Here is a 26,149-nt window from a genome sequence, read left to right as displayed (position 1 = left end):
CCTGTCTCCCTCCTCCAAATACTGGTGGTGTCTGGTCAAATCTGTTTCTGGTGTTTGTTCCCCTTCCATCCCCTCCTTTACCTCAAATAGCTACACAGCTGACACTGCACATTAAAAAGCCGAATGCCTTAACTCTGTGTTTGCCTCAAAATCTTGTTTTTTGTGTCCCAAATTTTGTGTCCCAAACCCATCGCTCCATGTACCCACCTTACCCAGTCAAACCCAGTTGGTCCTGGACTCAGCGTACTTCTCTCCTGAAAAGGTGGAGAAGTTTCTGTCAAACCTCGACTCTGATTCTGCAACTGGACCAGACGGCATCAGCCCACTGGTCCTAAAATCCTGCTCTGCAGCTCTATCTCATCCTCTCTCTGTTCTCTTCACCCTCTCTTTTGCTCAAGGTCATCTGCCATCAGCTTGGAAATCAGCCAAGATTACCGCTTTACACAAAGGTGCAAAAACAGATTCTTGCAACCACAGTCCAATCAGCCTGCTCCCAATTATCAGCAAGGTCATAGAATCCATCATAAGTTCTGATATTAAATCTGTCCTCTTCTCCAATGGCTTGATCTCGGATCATCAATTTAGATTAAGACCACATCATTCTACTCTGGACATGCTGCTTCTGCTTTCTCAACAATGGATGAAGGCCCTCAATGCCAAACAGGAAATCAGAGTGGTCTCCCTTGATATATCTCGTGCTTTCGATGCGGTCTGGCACCCCGCCCTGCTCATCAAAATATCCTCCTATGGTATCGATGGAAACCTCCACAGATGGCTTGCCGACACTCCTCTCTGGTCACCGTCAACGTGTGGCCCTGAATGGAATTCTCTTATCTCCCCTTCCTGTTCAGGTTGGAGTTCCCCAAGGCAGTGTTCTGGGCCCTGTGCTTTCACTGGTCTTCATCAATGATCTCCAGAACTCTCTGGAAAATCTTATATCTTTGCTGATGACTCCACTCTCTGCCGCTCCATATCTCAACCCCCAGATCGGCAGGCAGCAGCCTCTTCACTCTCTGCAGACCTGGACAATATCACAAACTGGTGAAACATGTCTTTCAATCCTGACAAATCTCACACTCTCACTTTGCCTCTCCGTAAAGACCGCCTGGACAACCCTCCCATCTACTTTCTCAACAATCCTCTCAAATAAGTTCTGTCACTCGAGCTTTTGGGTCTCACTATCTGCCATGATCTTTCCTGGGAAAACCACATTTCCAAGTTTGCCTCCAAAGCCAGTCGTCGTCTGGGTATCGTCCGTCATGCGAAGTCCTTTCTGGGCATTTCTGAGCTCCTCACTACATACAAAGCTTTCATCCGCAGCTCAATGAAATACTGCTCTCCCCTCTGGGCTGGTGATCCTGCCTTACACCTAGCTCGGCTTTCAGAATCATTGTCATCTCCAGTGATGAAGATGATTCTGAGGCTCTGAGGCTTTCTCTTTCTCTTTCTCTCTCTCTCTCTCTCTCTCTCTCTCACCGCATGCAGGTTGGTGGGCTTTCTGTCTTCTACTGACTCTTCTCTGGCCTAGCTCCCCCTGCTCTGTCCCCCATATATTCCTGCAGGATGCAAAAGATCTGCCAGCAACACTCTTCTGGTGAAACTGCCAAAATCAAGGCCCTCTGCTCCCCTTCACTCTTTCATTCCTCTTTTCCACCACCTCTGGAACAAACTCCCAAACTCTCTTCAACCCAAACTCCTCCTTCCAGGTCTTTAAAACAGCTGTTCACCACCATCTCTTATCTTCCCCCATCTAAAACCTTGATCTTTTCTACCCCCCCTCCCTTCGACAGATCTACCTATGTCCCTGTTCTCTTCTGTTGCTGTGCTTGTATGCTTTCCTCTCTCTCCCCCTCTTGTCTCCCGCTCCCTTTATTTATTGTATGTTTTATGGGTCTGTGCCTGTTCTCATGTAGAATGTGTTAGCTCTTACACGAGACTTGATTCTCTATACAAAAAACAAAAAACATAGAGCATCAGAAATAGCTTCCAAATGGGCTTGAGCTGTGGCAGCTTCTTCATCCCGCTTCAGCTGTTAATAAATTCTGCACAGCTATCAATGCTTGCTGCATCTTTTAGTGCTCGAGATCACTCCATTGCTGTGCAGCTATCAATTGAGCTTTGTCTCATTTACCTCACATGGCAGCTCTGACAGAGGCCTCAGCTGCTTCTGCTCTGGCTCTCAACATGAGCGAATATCTGGAAGAGTTGGCCGAACCCCGAGAGCCAGCGACAGACCACGTGTAAAGCGAGCTCGGAATGGCAGCGATATCCAGCCTCCCGGCGAGACGAGCTTGCAGTCTGTTTTTTTTTACTGCAGCAAGACATGCGCAAAGTCCGCTCAACGACGTGATGAGGTCGACAAGGCGATCGGACGATGAGGTCGATGAGGCGGCAAGGAGACAAGGTCAAGGTTTTTTTTACTTCTGCAAGATGAGCGTGAGGTCTACTCGACTCGAGGTTCAAGGTTTTATATTGTCGTGGAACAGCCCTCGTGTCCAGATTATTTTGAATAAAGAATGCTCCAGGCAGCTTCCCAACACTCAAAAGTTTTAATCATTTTTGCTTTATTATGAAACACTCCAAGTGAGACGGTAAAAAACCGTGCTTTCGTCACATAAATCCGCCATCCAAGCAGCAGCAGCAGCCAATCCAGCTGATGTGATGCGGAGATGACGCAACACATGATGATGCAACACATGACATCTAAACACAAGCAACACAACACATCTAAACGTAAGATAGAAATTACTTAACATCTCTTCTTGAATATCTTTGATTTAAATGGGTCATTTGTACGGCTGCAATGGAAAGACACCTATCATCGGTTACAGCAGAAGATCTGCAGTGTCAGCATAAACAGCTTGCAGATTGTAAATCATGGCTCCCCATGTTTTCACTTCTCATTATCTCATCCACCAGTGTGCACCATGGCTTATTTAAGTGACACACCTGCTATGACTTGGTAGTAGCGAGGCGACGGCAAGTGCAGACAGTTTGCGGCGCTCTGGCTGGGTGATGTTGTCGAGCTTATCCACCCATACATCGATCAGTTTCCCCAGCAATTCTTCTGCCTTTGAAAAAGACATTTTGGGGCTAGAATCACAAACTACTCACAAGGTCAGCATGCACTGATCAAAACAGTTTTCAAGTAATTAACGACAACGGCACTCAGTATAGTGCACAGTCTCGCCCCGCGTGCTCATGCTGAACATCATTAACTGAACATGCTCCTATTAATACCCATATACCTGCATCATGCATGCATCCTATTATGTCACATAGATTGCCATTATCTGAAGCTTTAATGATTGATTATTAGGATATTTAATGACCACTTTTGTGGACATCAAGGCTAAATTGCATTGACAAAGAGGAATATGAAGAAAATTTCAAACCATATTTCCTATGACTAGTCAATCATATGTATGTAGCTTCACATCAATCTGCTAAGTGGTTCTGGAGAAAAAGAGTTTTTACATTTTTATTTTCAATCCAATATGGCCGCCTGTCCATAATTATGGCCGGAGTACCACTTCACTGATTATGTCATTGTTATTACCCTATATGCCCTATGGGGAGTTGATGACATATGCCACGTTTCAATTTTTTTCGTTGAGTGGTTTCCGAGATGATGTCCAATTTTTTTTCCTGTAATCCAATATAGCTGCTATAGCAGTGACCAATGACCATGTAACCAATGACATCAGCGTTATCAATAAAATATTCAAATATTTTCCATGAGGGAGTCCCTCCTATGTTTAGTTTCGCATCGATCGGATAAGCAGTTGTAGAGAAAAAAAAATTCAAGCAAAAAATATATAAGTGAAGACAGACAGACAGGCAGGATCACAATGCTTTAAAAAGTGATTAAAAAGTAACTTTTATACAACAAACCTTTGGAAATTGAAAACACATTCATATAATTTTTTTTTTAAACTTTATTGTCAACAAAGCCATCAGTGATATAAATTATCATATAAGGGTTAGTCATTATTATTAATTTCATTATGGTGACAAGTGATTGACATAAAATAAATTTTGTTCAACCTGAAAAGTCAAATAAATTAATTTGTACATGACACTGGATTTGATCAGCTTAAGCAAAGGGGGTACTATGACCTCATTGTTGCAATCACAAAAAAAATCATAGATCATTGACATTACTGATGTAAGCATTGCCAGAGAGAAGCTGATTATGCTGGTGTATGTATTGCAAAGAATAAACAATCAAAAAATAAATAAACAAATAATCAAGCTTCAAGTGTGGTCCATGTCCTGTTTGATTCTAAAGGTTAAGAAACCATAATGTTTGTGAAGGCCTTATTGGGCTGTATTGGAGATGTACGTTTATAGTGTCTCCCAAAACAAGACCCTGGAAAGGTGAAGCAGCTATCTTGGTTGTCTTCAAAAAATTTATCTTTATTTGTATACATCTCCATGTGTAACATACATTGCAATACATTTAGTAATATACATCGCAATAGATTTAGTAATATACATCGCAATATAGATTAAGTAATATACATTGCTATGTATAGATTTAGTAATATACATTGCTATATAGGTTTAATAATATAAATCGGTATAGATTTAGTAATATACATCACTATATAGATTTAGTAATATACATCGCTATATAGATTTATTAATATACATCGGTATAGATTTAGTCATATACATCGCTATATAGATTTAGTGATATACATCGCGATATAGATTTTCATAATATACATCGCTATATAGATTTTCGTAATATACATCGTTATTGATTTAGTAATATACATCACCATATAGATTTAGTAATATACATCGTTATTGATTTAGTAATATACATCACTATATAGATTTAGAAATAGACCGCTATATGGATTTAGTAATAAACATCGCAATAGATTTCGTAATATACATCGCAATAGATTTAGTAATATACATCGCTATATAGATTTAGTAATATATATCACGATATAGATTTAGTAATATACATCGCCATACAACATGCATTTTAAAAGGCCAAGTAATATACATCGCCATAGATTTAGTAATATACATTGCTATATATTTAGTAATATACATCGCTAAATATTTAGTAATATACATCGCTATATAGATTTACTAATAAACATCGCTATATATTTAGTAATATACATCACTATATAGATTTAGTCATAAACATCACCATATATTTAGTAATAAACATCGCTATAGATTTAGCAATATACATCGCAATAGATTTACTAATAAACATCGCTATATATTTAGTAATATACATCGCTATCCATTTAGTAATATACATTGCTATATAGATTTAGTAATATACATCACTATAGATTTCGTAATAAACATTTATATAGATTTAGTAATAAACATTTATATAGATTTAGTAATTTGCATTTGGTTTAGATTTAGTAATTAACATCGATTTAGATTTAGTAATATACATCGCTTTAGATTTATTAATATACATCGCTATATAGATTTAGTAATATACATTGCTATAGATTTAGTAATATACGTCGCTAAAGCTTTAGTAATAAACATTGCTATAGATTTACTCATATACTTCGTAGTAGATTGAGTAATAAACATTGCTACAGATTTAGTAATATACATCGCTATATAGATTTAGTAATATACATTGCTATAGATTTAGTAATATACATTGCTATAGATTTGGTAATATACATCACTATATAGATTTAGTAATATACATCACTATAGATTTAGTAATGTGCATTGCTTTCGATTTAGTGATACACATTGCTATATATTTTTTGAAAATGAAGCCACACAAGCTCATACACTACTCCTTTATTGGCCAATTAATTATCGATAGAAGCTCAGCTCAAAAGACAACAACAGCATTCACTGTCAAAAGTCGAACCCATCATGTGATCTAAATAGTGTACATTTATCCATCATGTACAATGCACATCGATCATAGTTGATGTTTTACACATACCTTCTGCCCAACCTCAAATGCCATTTGTGTAAGTAGAGTAGATAGTACCTCCCGGGCCTGGACGAGTAAGCGACCAAGTATGCCCAAATAGGCAGCCATCTTCACTGGATAACTCTGTGGTAGAGGAGGGCGGGTCATTTCAGGGGATCATTTATTATCCTATCTCGAGTAATTTCCAGTAAGCTTCAGCACACATACAATTCTGTACATTTTATTGCTGTGCAAGGTACCTGTTTAGCTACTAATACAAAGGAATACAAATACTCATCTGATGTTTAAACTTCCACCTAAATGAGTTTCCGTACACTCATTTGAGCAACGCTTGTAGAAGTTAAAATCGTGTGAGGCAAATCATCACAAACAGTCTCATGACCACTCAAAATCTGGACAAAGCAAGTGAGAGCTTTCCTGGGAGGTTGAGTAAAACAAGCCAAGCTTGCTGTGCATGAGGGAAAGTGAGATGTAATGTAGTGCACAATAGTGTGCAGGGCAAAAGTGGTGTCATTCATCGTTTCACCTTTTGCATTCTCGTGCACGACAATTATAGTGAGAAACCTTAAAGAGCGATCGAATTATACGAGTTTATCCCAATTCAGCCCTGTGCACAATCGTGCAGTAGTACACTGCAGGCAAGAAAACAAACTCTCCCCAAGTGCTAATTGAAGGGCCAGGAAAGCAAGCTTTGCATTCTATCTGTGAAGCCCACTGGGGCAGATTCGACTGCATGTTTCAGTAACTGGTGAAGCCACTTAAGGGGATTGCTGTTGCAGATTGCACTTCACGGGCATGAGTTCCTGATCCCGTATTGGCGTGCAATGTGTGCCACCCACATGCACAGCACAATTTTTCGTGCAAGACCGGCCACCTGAATTTTTTTATCCCTTTCTTTGGAATGGGAAAATTAAATAAGTTGAAAATGGGAAAATGAAATAATAAAATGAAATAAAAAGTGTTGACTTTTTATTCTGTGGTGAGGACATTTTTCCATGACCCCACAAACAAAAAAGAAAATAACTAGAAATTTATGTGCAGAGCAGGGACAGCAAAGGAAGAAAAAAAGCAAAAATCACAACCAACAACACAGGCACTGAAGGACTGCCAAGAAAGGAGGATGGTCGACAGTGGCAGAAGAAAGTTACCTGTTACCATTACAAGCAGGAAAAACCTATTGATCTTGTACTGTGAATGGTCATCAACAACCTGTCCTGAAAGTCGGAATTTAAACATCGACCATTTTGGCACGGATGCGAATCGATAATGTGGGAATATTGTCAAGGTCATCTAATGGTTTTTAAGCAATTCGATCAAACCAAACGCAAGCCGGGCATAAGGACCATTTTCTGCCAACAGAATGATAGGATGCTGGAAAGGGAGGGGGGGAGGTCAAATGTGGCCGATTCATTTGATTAATCACCTGGGAATTTACCCAGGGCTGTTATTATGACGTGCACACAATCACAACAGTCTCCCATCGCTTGAGCTAATCACCATCTGGCAATGTCAACTGCAGTAAAAACAAACAAAAAATCCAAATACAAGCAATTCCTAAAGTCAATGAACAGATTGCATCTGTGAGAGTCCACAATCACCAAACCCATGGAATGGCAAATGTAAAAGCACAAAAAACTCAAGATTTTGGTCAAAGAGCAAAAGCTCAGAAAATCAAATATTTCAGCAAAAGAGTGGCCTTTGTCAGGAACTTACACCGAACATGTGTCCTGAGATCTGAAATGCCCTTTTAGAAGGGCAGGAGGCAAGATATCCTGGCAAAAACGGAGTTAGTTGCACTTTGCATTATCTGCTCTGTGGTTGTCACAATTTTGGCGATTTCAAGCAGTTATATTTGTTGAACAATTATGACTCTGGGCACCAATGGAAATGGGTTTTGGTGGTACTAAAAGCAATGACAGAAACAGCACTTCTTGCAGGAAAGCATTCAACTTCAAATGCCCTTGAAGCAGAAAGTGTGCTGGGAAAACGTTGCACCAGGGAAAAAGGAAAAAAGGAAAAAAAAAGCATCAAATGGAAAAATGTTGCTTTGCTTTGCAAGTCTGATGAAAGGTTGTGTCCACTTGGTTGAAATAACTTTCGATAAATTATGTGTTAATGGTGGGGACGGGAACAACAATGCTTATGAGTGTAGAATAATTGGATGTTGTGAAGTGATATCTTTGATTTAGACTTTAAAAGAAGGAAATCAACATTTCTTGATAAGGTTGGTTGGTCACCATGTCAACACTTCCACCAATCAACAATTATTAACAAATATGACAGCATGTACATCTACCTCCACACATGACCATATATATATATACACACTTAATGTGCATGCATGGATCTATATATATATATATATATATATATATATATATATATATATATATATATATATATATATATATATATATATATATATATATATATATATATATATATAAATATATATATATATATACTGTATATATATATATATATATATTTATATATACAGATATATATATATATATATATATATATATATATATATATATATATATATGCACGACATCCATTTTTCCTTTCTCCAACCTATAGCTTTGTCTTTAAAAAAACTCAACGTTTCGGCCAGCAACCCAGCATGCGCTGGGCCTCCACTAGCCTTCATCAAGAGAAGTTCCCTTGTTCACCTCCTCCCAGATATACCTGGGGGGGAGGGGTGGGCCTATTCTATCAACCAATCACAAAGCTGTGCTGCGAGACCTCGTGACCATAGACCCATGATCGGCTTATGTTGCAAGTGTTTTGTGTGTTTGAGCGGTGTATTGTGTTTTGCCATCCCTGCTGCCTGTGTCGGCTATGTCCCACTTTGTCTTTGTCCTCCTCCCAGCATCGGTGTCTCTCTGGTGTATTTATGCATGAGAGGTCCGTATGCCTATGGTAACGCCACAGTCTCCTCTGTCAATGGTGCCCTCGTTTGGCCAGTGTGACAGGCCTCCAGTATTCGCCTCCTGGCCGGGTTCGGGGATGCCGCCAGCACGTTCACATTGTCCCATAGAGGAACATGGCCCGCCCTTATTCCATGCTTGGCGATAGCAGATCTTTCTGGGTGATTACACTCAAAGGCCTTGTGGTGTTCATTAATGCGTTGGCCTAAGGTTCTTCCAGTCTCGCCTATGTATTCTCCACCACAGTCACATGGAATGGTGTATACCACACCTGTGCAATCATTCTTTAGTCTTTTGTCTTTGACCTTGGTCAGTGCACGCCTCAAGGTGTATATAGGTTGGTAGTTAACCCTCACCCCGACCGGCCTCAAAATACTGCCAATCCTGCCAATCAAAACTGTTGCACGATGGAAACGCCAGCGATTCACTCCAGGACCGATGCGTGGTTAACCTCTCCGGTAAACATTTCACAGACTCGCATATGAGTGTGTTAAGAAAAGGCCTTAACTTTGCGGTCACTCCAAAAGGAATACCGACAGATGTGATCATGTCACGAGTTGAAACCGCCATCACGGAACTGTCGGATGACGTCAAGAACGAGGTTCGGTCACGTGTGGCAGCAGTTTCACTCCGCCCACCCCGCCGCAACCGAAATGATTTTAACCTGGATTCAGTGGAACGACGAGCGTTGCAAGAGCTGCGCAGGATGGACGAGATTGTGGTTGTACCGGCGGACAAAGGTCGGGCGACAGTTTTATTGGACCGCTCGACATACAAGGACAAAATGCATGAGTTATTGAATGATACGAACACCTATGAACGTATAACGAAGGATCCAACTAATAAGGAAGAACGCACGTTAAACTCGCTGCTGGCAAGGTTAAAAAGAACAGGAAGACTATCGAGCACAAACTACCAGCGATTGTATAGCAGCAACGGCGTCGCTCCCAGAGTGTATGGGTTACCAGAAATTCACAAAGAAGACGTTCCATTACGGGTCATCGTGTCGTGTATTAATAGACCATCATATGCATTGTCAAAGTTCGTGGCCGATATACTAAAGTACCTCGTGGGAAAAACCGACCGAGGATTGCGCAACAGCTCCGAGTTTGTGGATAAAATAACACACACCACGATCCATCCACACGAATCCATGGTGTCCTTTGACGTCATTTCGTTATTCACAAACGTGCCCACAACCCTGGTGGTTGATGTGGTGAGACAGAGGCTAATGGAGGATGATTGCTGGAAACAGGCCGCCGACAAGTTGAATGTTGATGACATATGTGACCTCCTCAGCACTTGTCTTTCTTCCACCTATTTCGTCTTTGACAGCACATTTTACAAACAGGTGTTCAGCACTGCGATGGGCTCCCCGGTGTCTGCGGTGGTTGCCAATATGGTGATGGAAGAGCTGGAGACACGCACCATCCCATCCCTCCCAACACAGCCACGTGTCTGGTACCGCTATGTCGATGACACTTTTGTCATCTGCCCCAGCACGGCTGTTAATGCAATCCAGGAGAGCATCAGTGGAACGTTTCCTTCCATCAAATTCACCTGTGAGGAAGAACAGGATGGGTCGCTTCCGTTTTTGGACGTCTTGGTGAGGAGGAACCTCAATGGAAGCTTAAGTACCGCAGTGTATAGGAAACCCACCCAGACTGAGCGTTACCTCGATTTTATGTCTTGCCATTCAGTGCACCACAAAAGAGCTGTGGTGAATACACTCGTAAAAAGGGCAAGGAATATACCGTCCACCTTGAAGGGCAAAAGGAGAGAGATCAAGCATTTCAAATGGGTATTGAAAGCCAATGGCAACCCAGACCACCTCTGCCCAAAAAATGAAATGGTACTGGCAGCTCCAAGAACCCAGGATGTGCCACAGGAACCACCTAAGGGCTTCTGCGTGCTACCATTTGTGCCACGAGTAGCTCAAAGGATTGGCAGGATTTTGAGACCGGTCGGGGTGAGGGTTAACTTCCAACCTAAATACACCTTGAGACGTGCACTGACCAAGGTCAAAGACAAAAGACTAAATAATGATTGCACCGGTGTGGTATACACCATCCCATGTGACTGTGGTGGAGAATACATAGGCGAGACTGGAAGAACCTTAGGCCAGCGCATTAATGAACACCACAAGGCCTTTGAGTGTAATCACCCAGAAAGATCTGCTATCGCCAAGCATGGAATAAGGGCGGGCCATGTTCCTCTATGGGACAATGTGAATGTGTTGGCGGCATCTCCGAACCGGGCCAGGAGGCGAATACTGGAGGCCTGGCACACTGGCCAAACGAGGGCACCATTGCCAGAGGAGACTGTGGCGTTACCATAGGCATACGGACCTCTCATGCATAAATACACCAGAGAGACACCGATGCTGGGAGGAGGACAAAGACAAAGTGGGACATAGCCGACACAGGCAGCAGGGACGGCAAAACACAATACACCACTCAAAAACACACACACACACACACACACACAGACACACACACACACACACACACACACACACACACACACACACACACACACACACACACACACACACACGTGTGAAAAAGTAAGTACACCCCATGTAAAGTTTAGACTTTTTCAACATATTTCAACATACAGCTATTTGATCTTCATTTCAACAATATTGATAGATAAAGGTGATATAACATAACAAATATCATGAAACATTTACATTTTGTAGTCCATTGTATAATTTAAATAAACATAAATGCAAATTTCGCATGTGGAAAAAGTAAGTACACCCTTGGCTCTCATAGGTGGTATTGCCCCCTTTGGCAGAAACAACCTCAAGTAGGCGTTTCTTATAACTGTCTATAAGTCTTTGACATCGACTGGGAGAAATTTTTGCCCACTCCTCCATGCAGAATTCTTTCAGCTGTGCGATGTTTGAGGGGTTTCTTGCATGCACAGCTCGTTTCAAATCCCCCCACAACATCTCGATGGGATTTAGATCCGGGCATTGACTTGGCCATTCAAGAACCCTCCATTTCTTCCTTTTCAGCCATTCCTTGGTGGACTTACTGGTATGTTTCGGGTCATTGTCATGTTGCAAGGTCCACCTTCGGTTGAGCTTCAACTTTCCGACAGATGGCCTCACATTATCCTCAAGCACCCTCTGGTACAATGAAGAATCATAGTGGATTCTATGATGGTGAGATGCCCAGGTCCTGATGCAACAGAGCTGCCCCAAACCATAATATTTCCACCATCATGCTTTACAGTTGGTATCAGGTTCTTGTGGTCAAATGCTGTCTTTGGTTTTCGCCAAACATGTCTTCTGGTACTGTGGCCAAATAGCTCTACCTTTGACTCATCTGTCCAGATCACATTGTTCCAGAAGTGCTGGTCTTTGCCAAGGTGTTCATTGGCATACTTTAGTCTTGCCCTGATGTTCTTTCTGGACAGCAACGGTTTCCTCCTGGCACACCTCCCATGTAGATCAAATTTGTGCAGCCTCTTTCTAATGGTAGACTCGTGCACTTTGACATCAACAGTGGCAAGAGCTACCTGTAGGTCCCGTGATGAAATTCTGGGGTTCTTAGAGACTTCTTTCAGCATCTTGCGGTCCGCTCTCGGGCTGAATTTGCTGGGGCGGACTGGCCTGAACAAGTTGGCAGTTGTTTGGAATCTTCTCCACTTGTAGATGATCTTCCGGACAGTCGAATGATTGATTTCAAATTGTTTGGAGATCTTTTTAAAACCCTTCCCAGACTCGTAGGCATCTACAACCTTCTTTCTGAAGGCCTCAGAGAGCTCTTTTGATCTAGGCATGGTGATGCCGCACACTTCAACAACAAAGAGCAAACCAAACGAAATGTCTGAGGTTTAAATAAGACAGGTTCCTCCAAGATCCTCTCTAACGATGTTATAATCATTTGCACCTGAGCTGGTGCACCTGATTCTAATTTTAGGTATTTGAAGTAGTGATAAATGTAGGGGTGTACTTACTTTTTCCACATGCGAAATTTGCATTTATGTTTATTTAAATTATACAATGGACTACAAAATGTAAATGTTTCATGATATTTGTTATATTATATCACCTTTATCTGTCAATATTGTTGAAATGAAGATCAAATAGCTGTATGTTGAAATATGTTAAAAAAGTCAAAACTTTACATGGGGTGTACTTACTTTTTCACGTGACTGTATGCATGCATGCATGTATGCATGTATGTATGTATGTATGTATGTATGTATGTATGTATATATGTGTGTATATATATATATATATATATATATATATATGTATATATATATATATATATATAAATATATATATATATATATATATATATATATATATATATATATATATATATATATATATATATATATATATTTTATTATATATATATATATATATATATCTCCAAATATATCTTCAGTTCTCCAGCTTTCAATGAGCGCACGTAATGACGTCACTGCCATGTACACACGCTCTGCCAGTCAAGCTCTCAAGAGAACCCTCCGACAGATAGTCAGGTTCACTATGTTTTTTCGTTCAAAATGTTGGTAGATTAGCAAAACTATACATTTTTGGAATATTCAGAGCATGAGGAATCCAAAAATTAATGTTTACATTTGCGTAGACACCTTTGCGAAAATGACACTCAGGACAGTGATGAAGATCTGTAAAAGCATATTCCTGAATGGTATAGACCTCGTAGATCCTGTGTATAGGACTTATAGTTCAATCTGATACTACCTGTAACTTCCTATAACAACCTATAACTTCAAAGGACTTGCAATATCATGTATTATGTAATACAGTTATATCACAAATATAAAGACAATGGTTTTCAATTACCTTTGTTTGTTGCTTTTCTATAATCCTGAGCACTATTTTGAGGCCTTTATTGGATTCCTTGACCCAGAAAACATAGGATTAGCATATTTAATTGAGTCTCTTGGTTGACTAGAAGCTGAGATCACGCAAAATATGTATTTTATGGTGGCCATTTTAAAAATCCAAAATGGCGGCCATGCAGGTGTCTGTGCAAATGCCAACATTGATTTTCAGATTCTCCATGCTCTGAAGATTCCAAAAATGTACAGGTTTGCTAATCCCAAAATTTTGAAAGAAATTATATTTGTTAACATAGTGAACCTGACTATATTCATCACTGTCCTGAGTGTCATTTTCGCAAAGGTGTCTACGCAAATGTAAACATTAATTTTTGGATTCCTCATGCTCTGAATATTCCAAAAATGTATAGTTTTGCTAATCTACCAACATTTTGAACGAAATTATATTTGTTAACATAGTGAACCTGACTAAGAGCAGAATTTTGATCTTAGTTCAGATACTGTCATAAGTGTATGTAAAACTCACAGTTACCGACCTGGTTTCACCCTTTTGGGGCTCATCAGGGCAACGCAGTGAGTCCTGCATACACTTATGACTCTGAAAACCTTTCGGTTATATACCAGTTACTATGCGATTTCATACCGTCAGTGGTGAACCGCCATTAAGGTATCCCACCCAGCCATGCTGTACCTTAATGAGAGCGATAAGTACCATCTGCCACATGGCACATTATCTCTGGTATCCACTCATTATATGGAATCGCCTGGATGCAGCCGGGAGCAACCAATCCAAATATATCTTCAGTTCTCCAGCTTTCAATGAGTGCACATAATGACGTCACTGCCATGTATATACGCTCTGCCTGTCAAGCTCTCAAGAGAACCCTCCGACAGAGCAGAATTTTGATCTTAGTTCAGATACTGTCATAAGTGTATGTAAAACATTATGAAATCGTATGAAATCGCATAGTAACTAATGTCGGGACATCTAAAACAATCTAAAACAAAAAATGTCGGGACGGGCCCCGGGAAGGTTATAGGCTTGATGGCGAGGCCAGTCGAGGCCGCTTCGGCCGGGCTGGACCCATTTCGCAATTAAAAGCTGAGCTGAATTATAGTAACCAATCTTCTGCGGCCGTGAGTAAAAGCTGAATTATCGTAGTAAATTCATTCAAAAAGAACCAAAAATGTCGGGACGGCCCCGGGAAGGTTATAGGCTAGGTGGCGAGGCCGGTCGAGGCCGCCTCGGCTGGGCTGGGCCCATTTAGCAATTAAAAGCTGAGCTGAATTATAGTAGTCAATCTTCTATGGCCGCAAGTAAAAGTTTTATTACAGTAGTAAATTCATTCAAAAAGAACCCGGGCAACGCCGAGTGCTTTCGGCGAGTGCTTTATATAATTTTTTGGCCCTCTCAATGGTGAGGAATCACTTAAGAAATTAAAAAATATCTCGTATCCAGATCTTCACCAAAATCTAATCAATTCACCCTTGTCACACACCCAACCTGGCCACCAAATTTCGTCTGAATCTGTCGCTAACATTTTGAGATATCCTGCTCAGAGACAGACAAACAGACAGACACACAAACAGAGAGACAGACTGGGGTGAAAACATAACTTCCCTCCACCTTCAGTAGCGGAGATAATGAACGAATATGTAAAATATCCCTGTCTTGCCACTGTCTTATCTCTCCTAGGCCCACTGATCAAGATAGGCTCCCTGTAGCTGTTGTCAACCAGGTAAAACGCTTTTCTCCATATATTTCGTCAAAGCCTTCATCATTTAAAACAATTAAAGGAGATATCCTTGTAATGGACTCCTTTCTTAAGTAAAAAGTCTAGTGTCCCTCCTTTGTTTCCAAAGATTATTGTCTAGCTGTGACATCAATCTGGTAGTATGCATCACTTCAATGCAATGTGCTTGGAAAAAAGAAAAAAAAAGGTGACAAAAATTAAACGCAATTAAGATGAGGTCTCATAAATTCCTGAATAATATAAATACGACCTCCTTTGAGATATAAACTATACAACAACACAACATGCATTTTAAGGCCATTTTCCCTGCAAGAGCAGGGGTTAGCCAAGAGATATAAAGATATATAAGAGATATAAACTATGCCCTCATGAATAAAAGCCAGAATCCTAAAATATATTTTCCCGTTGCTGCCTGATACTGTTCTGAATGCTTCACCCTCTCTCTACAACAACCCCTATATGTTTCTGTGTTGCATGTTCCAAAACTGCCACTTGTATTTAAAGTCCCAGCATATAATATTCCCACCAATCCCCAATATCTTAGATTTCCTAACATTGACCTGCATATGGCAATTTTTTGCTGATGCAATGTGTGTTTATAGTCCAGTCAAAGTAGTGGCTTGACTCACCACTAATCGCAACAACAAAATTTAACTGCAGTGCATTTCACAAATATACCATCAACACCATACTAAAAGTATACCAAAATATATTTGGTGGAAAGGTGTCAAATTCACATAATATGCAAATTAGCTTCCCCCATTAGGAAAAATCTATTTTCCACAGTAATTCTGTATCTAAGTATCCAATCACGAAAAAATTAAGTGTCCAAACCCATGTTTTCAGGGTCATTGAATATGATTAGCACATTTCTGGAAGAATTACCAGTTGTTGGATGTCACTCGTCATCGAGCTCCAGTGTTGATGAGTTAGCACAACTCAAACCTTTACACTCTCCGCATATCCATGAGCAGCCAAGGCCATGCTTCTTGCATGTACATTTAGTGGTGCTGCACCCCGCCTTGCAGTTACATCTGAAGATCTCAGTAAGTTTCGGTGGCGCTGGTGGCAGATCACTTTGCACTTGGAGTAACTGACCCACGCTGATCTTCCATCCTCATTCATCTGGTTTCAATTGTCCAACATTTCCTTTCCACTCCTGAATTTGGAAGTACACTCTCAGACTGTAATACTTTCTAGCCGCAGGTGTTAGTGGCAAGTTCTGGGCCTCAACATATTTGGTATTTTTCGCAACCTTCTCACAGAAACGCTTGTATCGTAGGGCATAAATACTTTCATCTTGATTTCCATTGTACATGCATACAAGGGCCTTCGCCCCTGCTGCAACTATATCATCCTTTGGTGCATCTCCTTCCTGTGTGAACAGGTTGGCATGTTTCATGAATTGGACGTTGTTTTGGATGTGCTTCAGGGCAACAGCTTTGCCAATGCCATATGCACTGGATGTTGTGTCACAGCCAAGTAGGGTGTGTAGAAATAGCATTCTGTCACAGACATTCATTCCCAAGGTCGTCTTGGTCTTTTTGATGTTCCATACTCGACGTTTCTTTGCGTTAAGTTTTTGCTCAGGCATGAAAATTATGTCCCTCCCTTGCATGTCGGCATGGTAGCAAAGAAGTATCAGTAGGTCCGTGTCGTCACCAACAAGAACTGTATCCATTGTCTTTGCAGATTCCACTGCAGTCTGGACAATCAGCACATCAGCATCCCCCTTGGCATGAATTGTCAGACATCCCACCTTCTCTTGGGAGTCTCTTAGGATGTAAATGAAGCGTGGTTTATTTATTGTGTTTGCTAGGAACTCATTCTTCTTCAGCTCCAGGACTGTTTGGCCAGTGAAAGTGACATTTGGTCCTATGCAGCTTCCTACCCATCTCCAATGTGTGGCATCCTTGATCCTCATAGTCATCCTCATCCATCTTCATAGCCATCAAAGACAATTGTTGCCTTCCCATACCTGCTTATCACATAAGTAATATATGTGACATATACTTTCGAAAGTTTGCCCATGTGACCATGGCAGATGTTGCAGGAGGGCACCTCCATCAAGCACATAGTGGACATCACCAGCTGGATCTGACTGATCATGTTTAACAAGTTCTCAAATTGTATCACCAAGCGCTGGTTTATTTGGCTTCCTAGGAAGACCCGAGGGGTCGAAGAGTGCTGGAGGATGACTACAGAGCTCATACTTGAACAAAGATGCTGGATCTTCTTGTGTTTCACTAGTGGCAATCATGCTGAGTCGTTGGAAAAGCAACTGTGGATCAACTTGCACTGTCTCTATCAATGACAACAGCTGTCTTTGACCCAAGTGTGACTGCTTGTTTTTTGCGTTGGAATGAATAGTCGTTCACTCTTCCCAACCATGGAATCTAGTATAGTTTGCCCCCACAGATCTGGTGTTGTCAACATTCACTGTGTCATGTGCAGTAACGCCACTCAAAATACTATGTAGAGATGGTTCACTGCTGAAAGGGTTCCATTCCTTGAAGGCTCCGAGCAGTGCATATGTGTCTTTTATATCACGTTGTTGTCTTGATTTGGAATTGTCCTTGTGCTGTTCACTGGTATAATAGGTCACACCTGTGAGCTCCTGCATGGCACAATTCACTTCGGCACAGGCTGGCATTGCCAGTAACCATATCAATCTCTGTATCTCGGTCATTCCTCTGCCTCCAGTTAAGCCACCACTGGTCTTCATGCTCCTCATGAGCGCTTGTTCTATCGCGAGGTAGGTTGATAGGCCAGCCCAATAACGTTCACTTCTTCTGACGATATGAAGTCCATTCATGAAACTCCTATACACTTCTGGTTGATTCTTGTCAAGTTGTTTCATCATTTGAAGGCACAAGTATGTAGACTTGCATACAGATTGTGCCCCGATGCTGCAAAGTACGGAGGCATATCATGTACGGCCTGAAGTTGCAGCATCCAATTAACCATACGCTAAACTTTTATGAATTTCCGTAAGATCTCTACCATATCCATAGATTGCAGCCAGAGGCGTGCTGTTCGTAGATCATTCATAGAGTTCTTTTCTTCCTTCAGCTTCTCAGCGATGCGCCTGAGAGCTTCTGAGGAGGACACCTCATCAGCAACACTTGGATCTACCATTAAACGATCAAATCGTTCACCAGCTTCAAACAAGGCTTTGTTTTGTTCTTGGGCATTCTCCTCCTCCTCCTCCTCCTCCTCCTCCTCCTGGATGACATCATCTGCCACATCCTGTTCCATCTGTTCATGTATCATGTGTGACCCCTCAGAAGGATCTTCTGCTGTTCCTTCCAGTTGGTCCATATCGGAATATGTTGGCAGGGGGAGGTTGTATGCATTCGCTAACAGCATCGTATTGAGGGCAGCATCCACCAAGAGATGTCCTCATACAGCTCTTGAGATTGCCTTATGTATACACTAACCCTGAAAATTTGAGCCTCCTGACCACCACTAAACTCTTGTTATAGTACATGCTCTGGTCAATGTTCATCTGTCACACCACAAACCCCTTAGATATGGCACTTTGCAACAAAATCGAAAACATGCACAAAGTTAAATAGCAGTTTCATATAATGAGGATAGCTAATTTGAATTTTTGCATAATTGAATGCATATAAATTAATCCAGAAATGTGCTAAGCATATCCAATGACCATGAAAAGATGGGTCTCGACACTTCATTTGCCATGATTGGATGCTTGAATACAAAGTCATTGAAGAAAATCGATTTTTTTTTTAATGGCAGGATCTAAATTGCATATTTCATTGAATTGTATGCATATTATTGATCCAGAAATGAACTTTTCATAACCATCAACCCTGAAAATATGGGTCTAAACACTTCATTTGCTATTATTGGATGCCTAGATACAAAGTTACAGTGGAAATTCTGTATTTTTTTCAATGGTGGCAGCTAATTTGCATATTAGGCAAATCTGACGGCTTTCCACCAAATACATTTTGGTATACTTTTAGTATGGTGCAAAGGGGACATTTCTGAAATGCATAGCAGTGAAAACAATTCTGTTGCAATTAGTGGTGGATTGAGCCATAACATTTGTTAGATTGACTGGACGATTCGGCCTTACTGAATCTGATCACCTCTTCTTTCCTTTCTAGGTGTTTAAAGTTTTGTGTTGTCTGAAAATGTTGAAAGACTATTTTTTACCCTGCTATCACAATCATTGATACTAATTATAAGCAATATTGAATCAATGCTTTTTACATAGAAATTCGAATATTTAGCCACTCAATGAAACAGTCACCCCCTACTTAACGAGACGACTTCCAAGAAGATATGAGATCAAAATAACCTTCACCAGAAAAGTTTTTCTAAATTAACCAAATTTTACAATCAGCCTTTTTTTTTCTTGCTAAAGCTACAAAATGTAAATGCAACAAATTAAATAAAAAATACCAGCGAACTCTCTACAATATTCAATACAAAAGGAAGACATCTTAACGAAACAAAGAAACATGACCCCATGGATTACCTCTTGGTCCAGAATGCCTTTGAGAACTGTGGGTAGTAGGGATTTGAAGGAGATAGCCCCCAACTCGCCGCTCACTCGAACTGCTGTTTCGACAACCTGAGGAAACAAAAGCCCTTTAAACAATCAAATCACAGCTTCATCCCTCTCTCCTTGGCCGTGGAGTACAATTTACGGTAATAATTTGTTTTGGTGGTGTGAGCAACACAGGCTTTGTAATTGCATTCGTGGCTCCTGATCTTTGTCCAACATGTTGCCACTCATTATATTTCGTATAGGATGGTACATGAAGAACAGTCAGACATTGCATTGTTTTTACATAAAATCTAAGATCATGGAAGAGCGATGTGACAGAGGACAAAGAGGCAATGAACTGAATGTATGGAAACAGGTGGATATAACAAGGGAATTAATGAACAGAAAAAAGGACAGAGAGAGGAGGTGAGGAAAGACTAACCTGCAAGTAAGAGGGTTTGGGTTATGTAGGGTTAATGGTGGTATAAAATATATTAATTAGGGATAGGGAATGACATGAGATGGCAGAGCACTGTCTGCTTGAAGCAGTGGAGGGAATAGTGTACGGCGGCAGGGATTTTCGAAGCTCCACACGGTCTCCACGTTTTTCGAAGTTAAGTCTGTTCACAATTGTATTTTGTCGAAACTGTATTTATCTTTCGGTGTGTGAAGTTATTGTGTGCAACTTTGGTTGTTTCTCGGTGTTTATCTTTCATAAATTGATCGTCTGTTTGCCGTGTCGTGTCTTGAGGCCTTGTACAGTGTGCACTGTACAACCTTGAGGCTTTGTTTTTCTCTCAGCGGTCCGTCTTTTGTGATCCAATAACTTTCGTTCTCTGTATTCCCAGTCTTTTCACCCATAGCCTACTTCCTTGTGTAAATCTCAACTCAAAAAAAAAACAAAAAAACAAACAAACAAAAAAAAAACATTTTCCTTCTCTGTTCTCATTCGTTTATTCATTCTTATTCGTTCGTTCGTTCTTCGACCACGTGTTTCTCCCCCATTTCCCCAGATAGTTTTCACTCATTAACCTTCAATGTTTACACTTTCCCCTCAAGTTATGTATTCCGTCATATTTTATAACACCTTTTTCTTCTTCTTCTTTAAAAGGCTGCTTTCGACTTGCTCACCAAATCAATTCATCCCAAAAAAAATATCCATCTCCTATAGTGCCTTTTTTCTACATTCCCTAAACTCTCCTGCACTCCATCCTCCATCCAGCGTCCTTAAACGTATTTTTAACTCGAAGGTCACAAGAAACTCATTTTGCAATAAATGTTCGTTTCCCATAAATCGTACACTTTCAAAAATCCAATCTCACCCCTCCCCTCCAAATCTTCCCCATAACCCCTCCCCTCCAAATCTTCCCCATCACCCCTCCCCTCCAAATCTTCCCCATCACCCATCCCTTTCAAATCTCCCCTCTTGCCCCCTCCCTCCTAAACTACCCCCTCACCCCTCCCCGCCAAGACGCCCCCTCGCCCCTCCCCTCCTAGACTCCTGCCTCACCCCTCCCCTCCAAATCTCCCCCATATCCCATCCCTTTCAAATCCCTCCCCTTGCCCCTTCCCTCCCAAACTCCCCCCTCACCCCTCCCCTTCAAATCTCCCCACCCTCATTGCTTCTCAATTTCCCCCCTCTCACTCCCCCTCCTCAAAGCGTCCTCCCCGCTTCTTCCCCCTTCAAACTCTCACCTCCATCTCCCCCAACCTTCTGCCTCGCTCTTCCCCCTCCTCAAATAACACCTCATTGTGGCTCACCCAATCACCATCAAACCTTTTGTCCGCCCCATCCTTCCCTTTCTCCGAGCTATTCTGAAATCTCTGACACACCTTCAACAGCTCTCCCTACCTCTTCCACCTCTTCCACATCTTACCCTACCCCTCCTCCCCCCTGTTCTGTATCTGATGCTCCCCCTTCCTCTTCATTAACGGTATGGACCTCAAACATCCGGGGCCTTCGTTCAAACTTAACTGATCTCTCCATACAGGTTGCTTCTGTCAAACCAGACGTGATCTGCTTAACAGAAACTTTCCTCCTTTATGATGTCTCTGATTCCATAGTATCTCTCCCGGGCTACTCCCTCCTCCGGTATGATAGACCTGAGCCTCGTCCTGGAGGCGGGGTTGCTATCTTTATCAAAAACTCTCTTCCTCACTCGCCCTGCACTGCACTCTCTCCACCTCACCCCCAGGAATACCTCTGGCTACGGCTTCCCCTTCGCTCCCACCTCTTGTTCATATGTGTGTTGTACCGTCCACCAAACAGTGATGACTCAATCTACATCTCGCTGTCTGATGATATGGACCAACTTCTATCGACTCATCCCAACTCTCTCTTCCTCATATGTGGTGATTTCAATTGTCATCATGCCAGTTGGCTGGGTGTGGGTACCTCTCTCACCAGCCATGGCTCCTCAGCAAAGGACTTCTGCGACTCACTGGGACTGACACAATCTGTCAATTTCCCGACCCGGATCTCAGTCAACGGAACATCTTCTCTTCTGGACTTGGTTATGACTAACTTCCCTGAAAATGTCTGCTGCTCTTCTTCTGCTCCGGTCGGATCATCTGATCATGTCCTTGTTAAAGTGGACATCTCTCTGACCATCCTCAGGGAGCCTGCTCAGCGTCGACGAGTCTGGCATTTCACTCAGGCCAACTGGCACGGTCTTCAAGCAGCCATCAATCATCTGGACTGGTCTCCCATCTCTACCGCCTCTGACATCAACTCATCCTGGGAATTCTTCCAAAGTAAATTGCTCTCTCTCATGCACAGATTTATCCCATCTCGTCTTCAGTTGTCATACCCTTCCTCCCGTCCATGGTACACGGAATCTTGTGGTGAGGCTGTTGCCCAGAAACAACTTGCCTTCGTCTCCTGGAAAGCAAATCCAACGGAAGGAAATCTCTTTTCCTTTCACAAAGCCCGAAACAAGTGTGTGTCCACCCTCAGGAGAGCCAGGAAACAATATCTCTCCGTTCTCAAGACCGAACTCTCTTATCTGTCTCCCTCTTCCAAATCCTGGTGGCGTCTGGTCAAATCCGTTTCTGGTGTTTGTTCCCCCTCCATCCCCTCCCTTACCTCAAACGGCTACACAGCTGACTCCGCACGTGAAAAAGCTGAATGCCTCAACTCTGTGTTTGCCTCTAAATCTTGTGTCCCAAACCCATCCCTCTCTGTACCCACCATACCCAGTCGTACCCTGCTGCTCCTGGACTCCGTGTCCTTTCCTCCTGACAAGGTGGAAAAGTTTCTGTCAACCCTCGACTCTGATTCTGCAACTGGACCCGACGGCATTAGCCCACGGGTCCTAAAATCCTGCTCTGCTGCTCTGTCTCACCCTCTCTCTGTTCTCTTCACCCTCTCTTTTGCTCAAGGTCAACTGCCATCTGCTTGGAAATCAGCCAACATCACCGCTTTGCACAAAAAAAGTGCAAAAACAGATCCTAGCAACTACAGACCAATCAGCCTTCTCCCAATTATCAGCAAAGTCATGGAATCCATCATTGCTTCGGATATGAAATCTTTCCTCTTCTCCAATGGCTTGATCTCTGATCATCAATTTGGTTTCAGACCAGGTCACTCTACTCTGGACATGCTGCTTCTGCTGTCTCAACAATGGATGGAGGTCCTCAATGCCAAACAGGAAATTAGAGCTGTCTCCCTCGACATATCACGTGCCTTCGACACGGTCTGGCACCCCGCTCTGCTCACCAAACTCTCCTCCTTTGGTATCCATGGAAATCTCCACGCATGGCTGGCGGACTTCCTCTCTAGTCGTCGTCAACGTGTGGCCCTGAATGGGTTTCTCTCATCTCCTCTTCCTGTTCAGGCTGGAGTTCCCCAAGGCAGTGTTCTGGGCCCCGTGCTTTTTCTGGTCTTCATCAATGATCTCTCTGACTCTCTCGAAAATCCTCTCTATCTCTTTGCTGATGACTCCACTCTCTGCCGCTCCATTCCTCTTCCCTCAGATCGGCAGTCTGCTGCCTCCTCACTCTCTGAAGACCTGGACAAAATCACAGACTGGTCAAACAAGTGGAACATGTCTTTCAATCCTGACAAATCTCACACTCTTACTATGTCTCTCCGAAAAGATCGACTGGACAACCCTCCCATCTACTTTCTCAACAATCCTCTCCAAGAAGTTCTGTCGCTCAAGATTTTGGGTCTCACTATCTGCCATGATCTTTCTTGGGAAAACCACATTTCCAAGCTGGCCTCCAAAGCCAGTCGCCGACTGGGCATCCTCCGTCGTGCGAAGTCCTTCCTCGGCACACCTGAGCTCCTCACCACATACAAGGCTTTCATCCGCAGCTCAATGGAATACTGTTCTCCCCTATGGGCCGGTGCTCCTGCCTCACACCTAGCTCGGCTTCACGCTGTTGAAACCAAAGCTTTCAGAATTATTGGAATCTCCCGCGATGAAGCTATCTCTGAGGGCCTTTCACTCACTCACCGCAGGCAGGTAGGTGGTCTTTCTGTCTTCTACCGACTCCTCTCCGGCCTTGCACCCCCAGCTCTCTCTGTGCTCTGTCCCCCAAATATTCCTACAGGTCGCACAAGATCTGCCAGCAACCCTCTGATGGTTAAACTGCCGAAATCTCGGCTCTCTGCTCACCTTCACTCTTTCATTCCTCTTTTCTCCCGCCTCTGGAACAAACTCCCTCACTCCCTTCAATCCCACTCCTCCCTCCAGGTCTTTAAAACAGCTGTTCACCACCATCTCTTATCTTCCCCCATCCAAAACCTTGATCTTTTCTACCCCCGCTAATTCACCCCAGATCCACCTTGTTTGAAATTCCAACTTCTTTCCTGGAAGTCCTGGCAGTGTCCATATGTTTTATACCTCTCCCACCGCCTCCCTCCCACGCCCCCCCCCCCCCCCAAGCCCTCGCCCTCTCTCAGATCTCTCGATGTCTCCATGTCTCTCGGTCACTGCTCTCAAATGTTGTGTTTGTGTCCTTCCCCCTCTCTCCCCATCTTGTCTACCGCTCCCTATGTTATATGTTTTATGTGTCGGTTTGTCTTTCTGTGTGATTAATGTTCGCTCTTTCACGAGCCTCGACCTTGTATACAAAAAAAAAAGAAAAAAAAAAAAAAGTGTGACTGAAAAGTGCGAATGAAGGTAGTTCCACAAATGAAGTTCAGATCGTCCCCAATCCAAAACAATGATATTTCTACCCTTGCTAACCCCCCAACCCCCACCCCAATCCCTCCTGCCAAATTTCCAGTTTTCCCTCATGTGAATTTCCTGATGTATCCATATTGTCCATGCCATGCATCCTCTCCTGCCCCCCCCCCCCCCATTCCTCCCCACATCCATTGCTAGTCCAGCTCACCCTCTGTCTTGGCCTTCAACTCTATTGTTGCTGTTTCCCCCCTCTCTCTACAACAACAACAACATGCATTTTAAGGCCATTTTCCCTGCTAGAGCGGGGGTTAGCCTTGCGGTCCCCATGACAATCTTCTCCATCTTGCCCTATTTTCTGCATCTCCCCTTGTTAACCCCCTTGCCCGCATTTCTTCTTCCACCATCGTTAGCCAAGTCTTTCTCGGTCTTCCCCGTCCTCTACTTCATTCTACATTCATTTCCATCACTCTTCTCAACCAGTCACTTTCATCCTTCCTCAACACATGACCAAACCATCTCAGCCTGTTCCTCTTCACAGCATCCATCACAGGCTCTATTCCCATCATCTTTCGCAATTCATCATTTGTCTTCCTCTCTCTCAACGATACTCCGCACATCCATCGAAACATTCGCATTTCTACCCTTTCCAACCTTCGTTGCTGCTCTACGTTAATTACCCATGTCTCGCTCCCATAAATCATAACACTTCTCACACATGCAGCATACACCTTTCCCTTCAGCTTCAACGACACTCCCCTTCTTATCAGCACGCCACTCAGTTCCCGAAACTTCTTCCATGCACATCTCACTCTCGCAACCGTTGCCGAGTCTGATCCACCTTCTCCATTCAGCATGTCTCCGAGGTAGGAAAATGTTTTCACACCTTCCAGCTTCACGCCGTCTCCAAGATCCAACTCAACATTTCCTTCATCTGCAGCTCCCTCTGTGCACACCTTACATTTGAATGTAGCTGCCACACTGGTTAATGACCCTCTCAGACCACTACATTTTTGATGCACCCACTC

At 42.5% G+C, this 26,149-nt stretch overlaps 1 protein-coding gene across 2 annotated transcripts in view; it reads right to left on the bottom strand.

The window, feature by feature from the left end:
- Positions 1-26,149, bottom strand: part of IPO11 (importin 11) — a 326,013-nt gene that overhangs the window by 49,696 nt on the left and 250,168 nt on the right. For both annotated transcript variants that reach the window (XM_068108036.2, XM_078773404.1), the window contains exons 25-27: positions 19,978-20,073; positions 5,960-6,073; positions 2,950-3,071 (exon numbers count right to left, since the gene is read on the bottom strand). In XM_068108036.2, the coding sequence (XP_067964137.1) occupies positions 2,950-3,071; positions 5,960-6,073; positions 19,978-20,073 (332 nt within the window). The remainder of the gene's footprint in view (positions 1-2,949; positions 3,072-5,959; positions 6,074-19,977; positions 20,074-26,149) is intronic.

This window comes from Myxine glutinosa, chromosome 2 (genome assembly GCF_964187855.1).
Source record: "Myxine glutinosa chromosome 2, kmMyxGlut1.1, whole genome shotgun sequence".
Lineage (NCBI taxonomy): Eukaryota > Metazoa > Chordata > Myxini > Myxiniformes > Myxinidae > Myxine > Myxine glutinosa.
The sequence above is the reverse complement of the archived record's forward strand: the minus strand, read 5'-3'. Positions and strand labels throughout refer to the sequence as shown.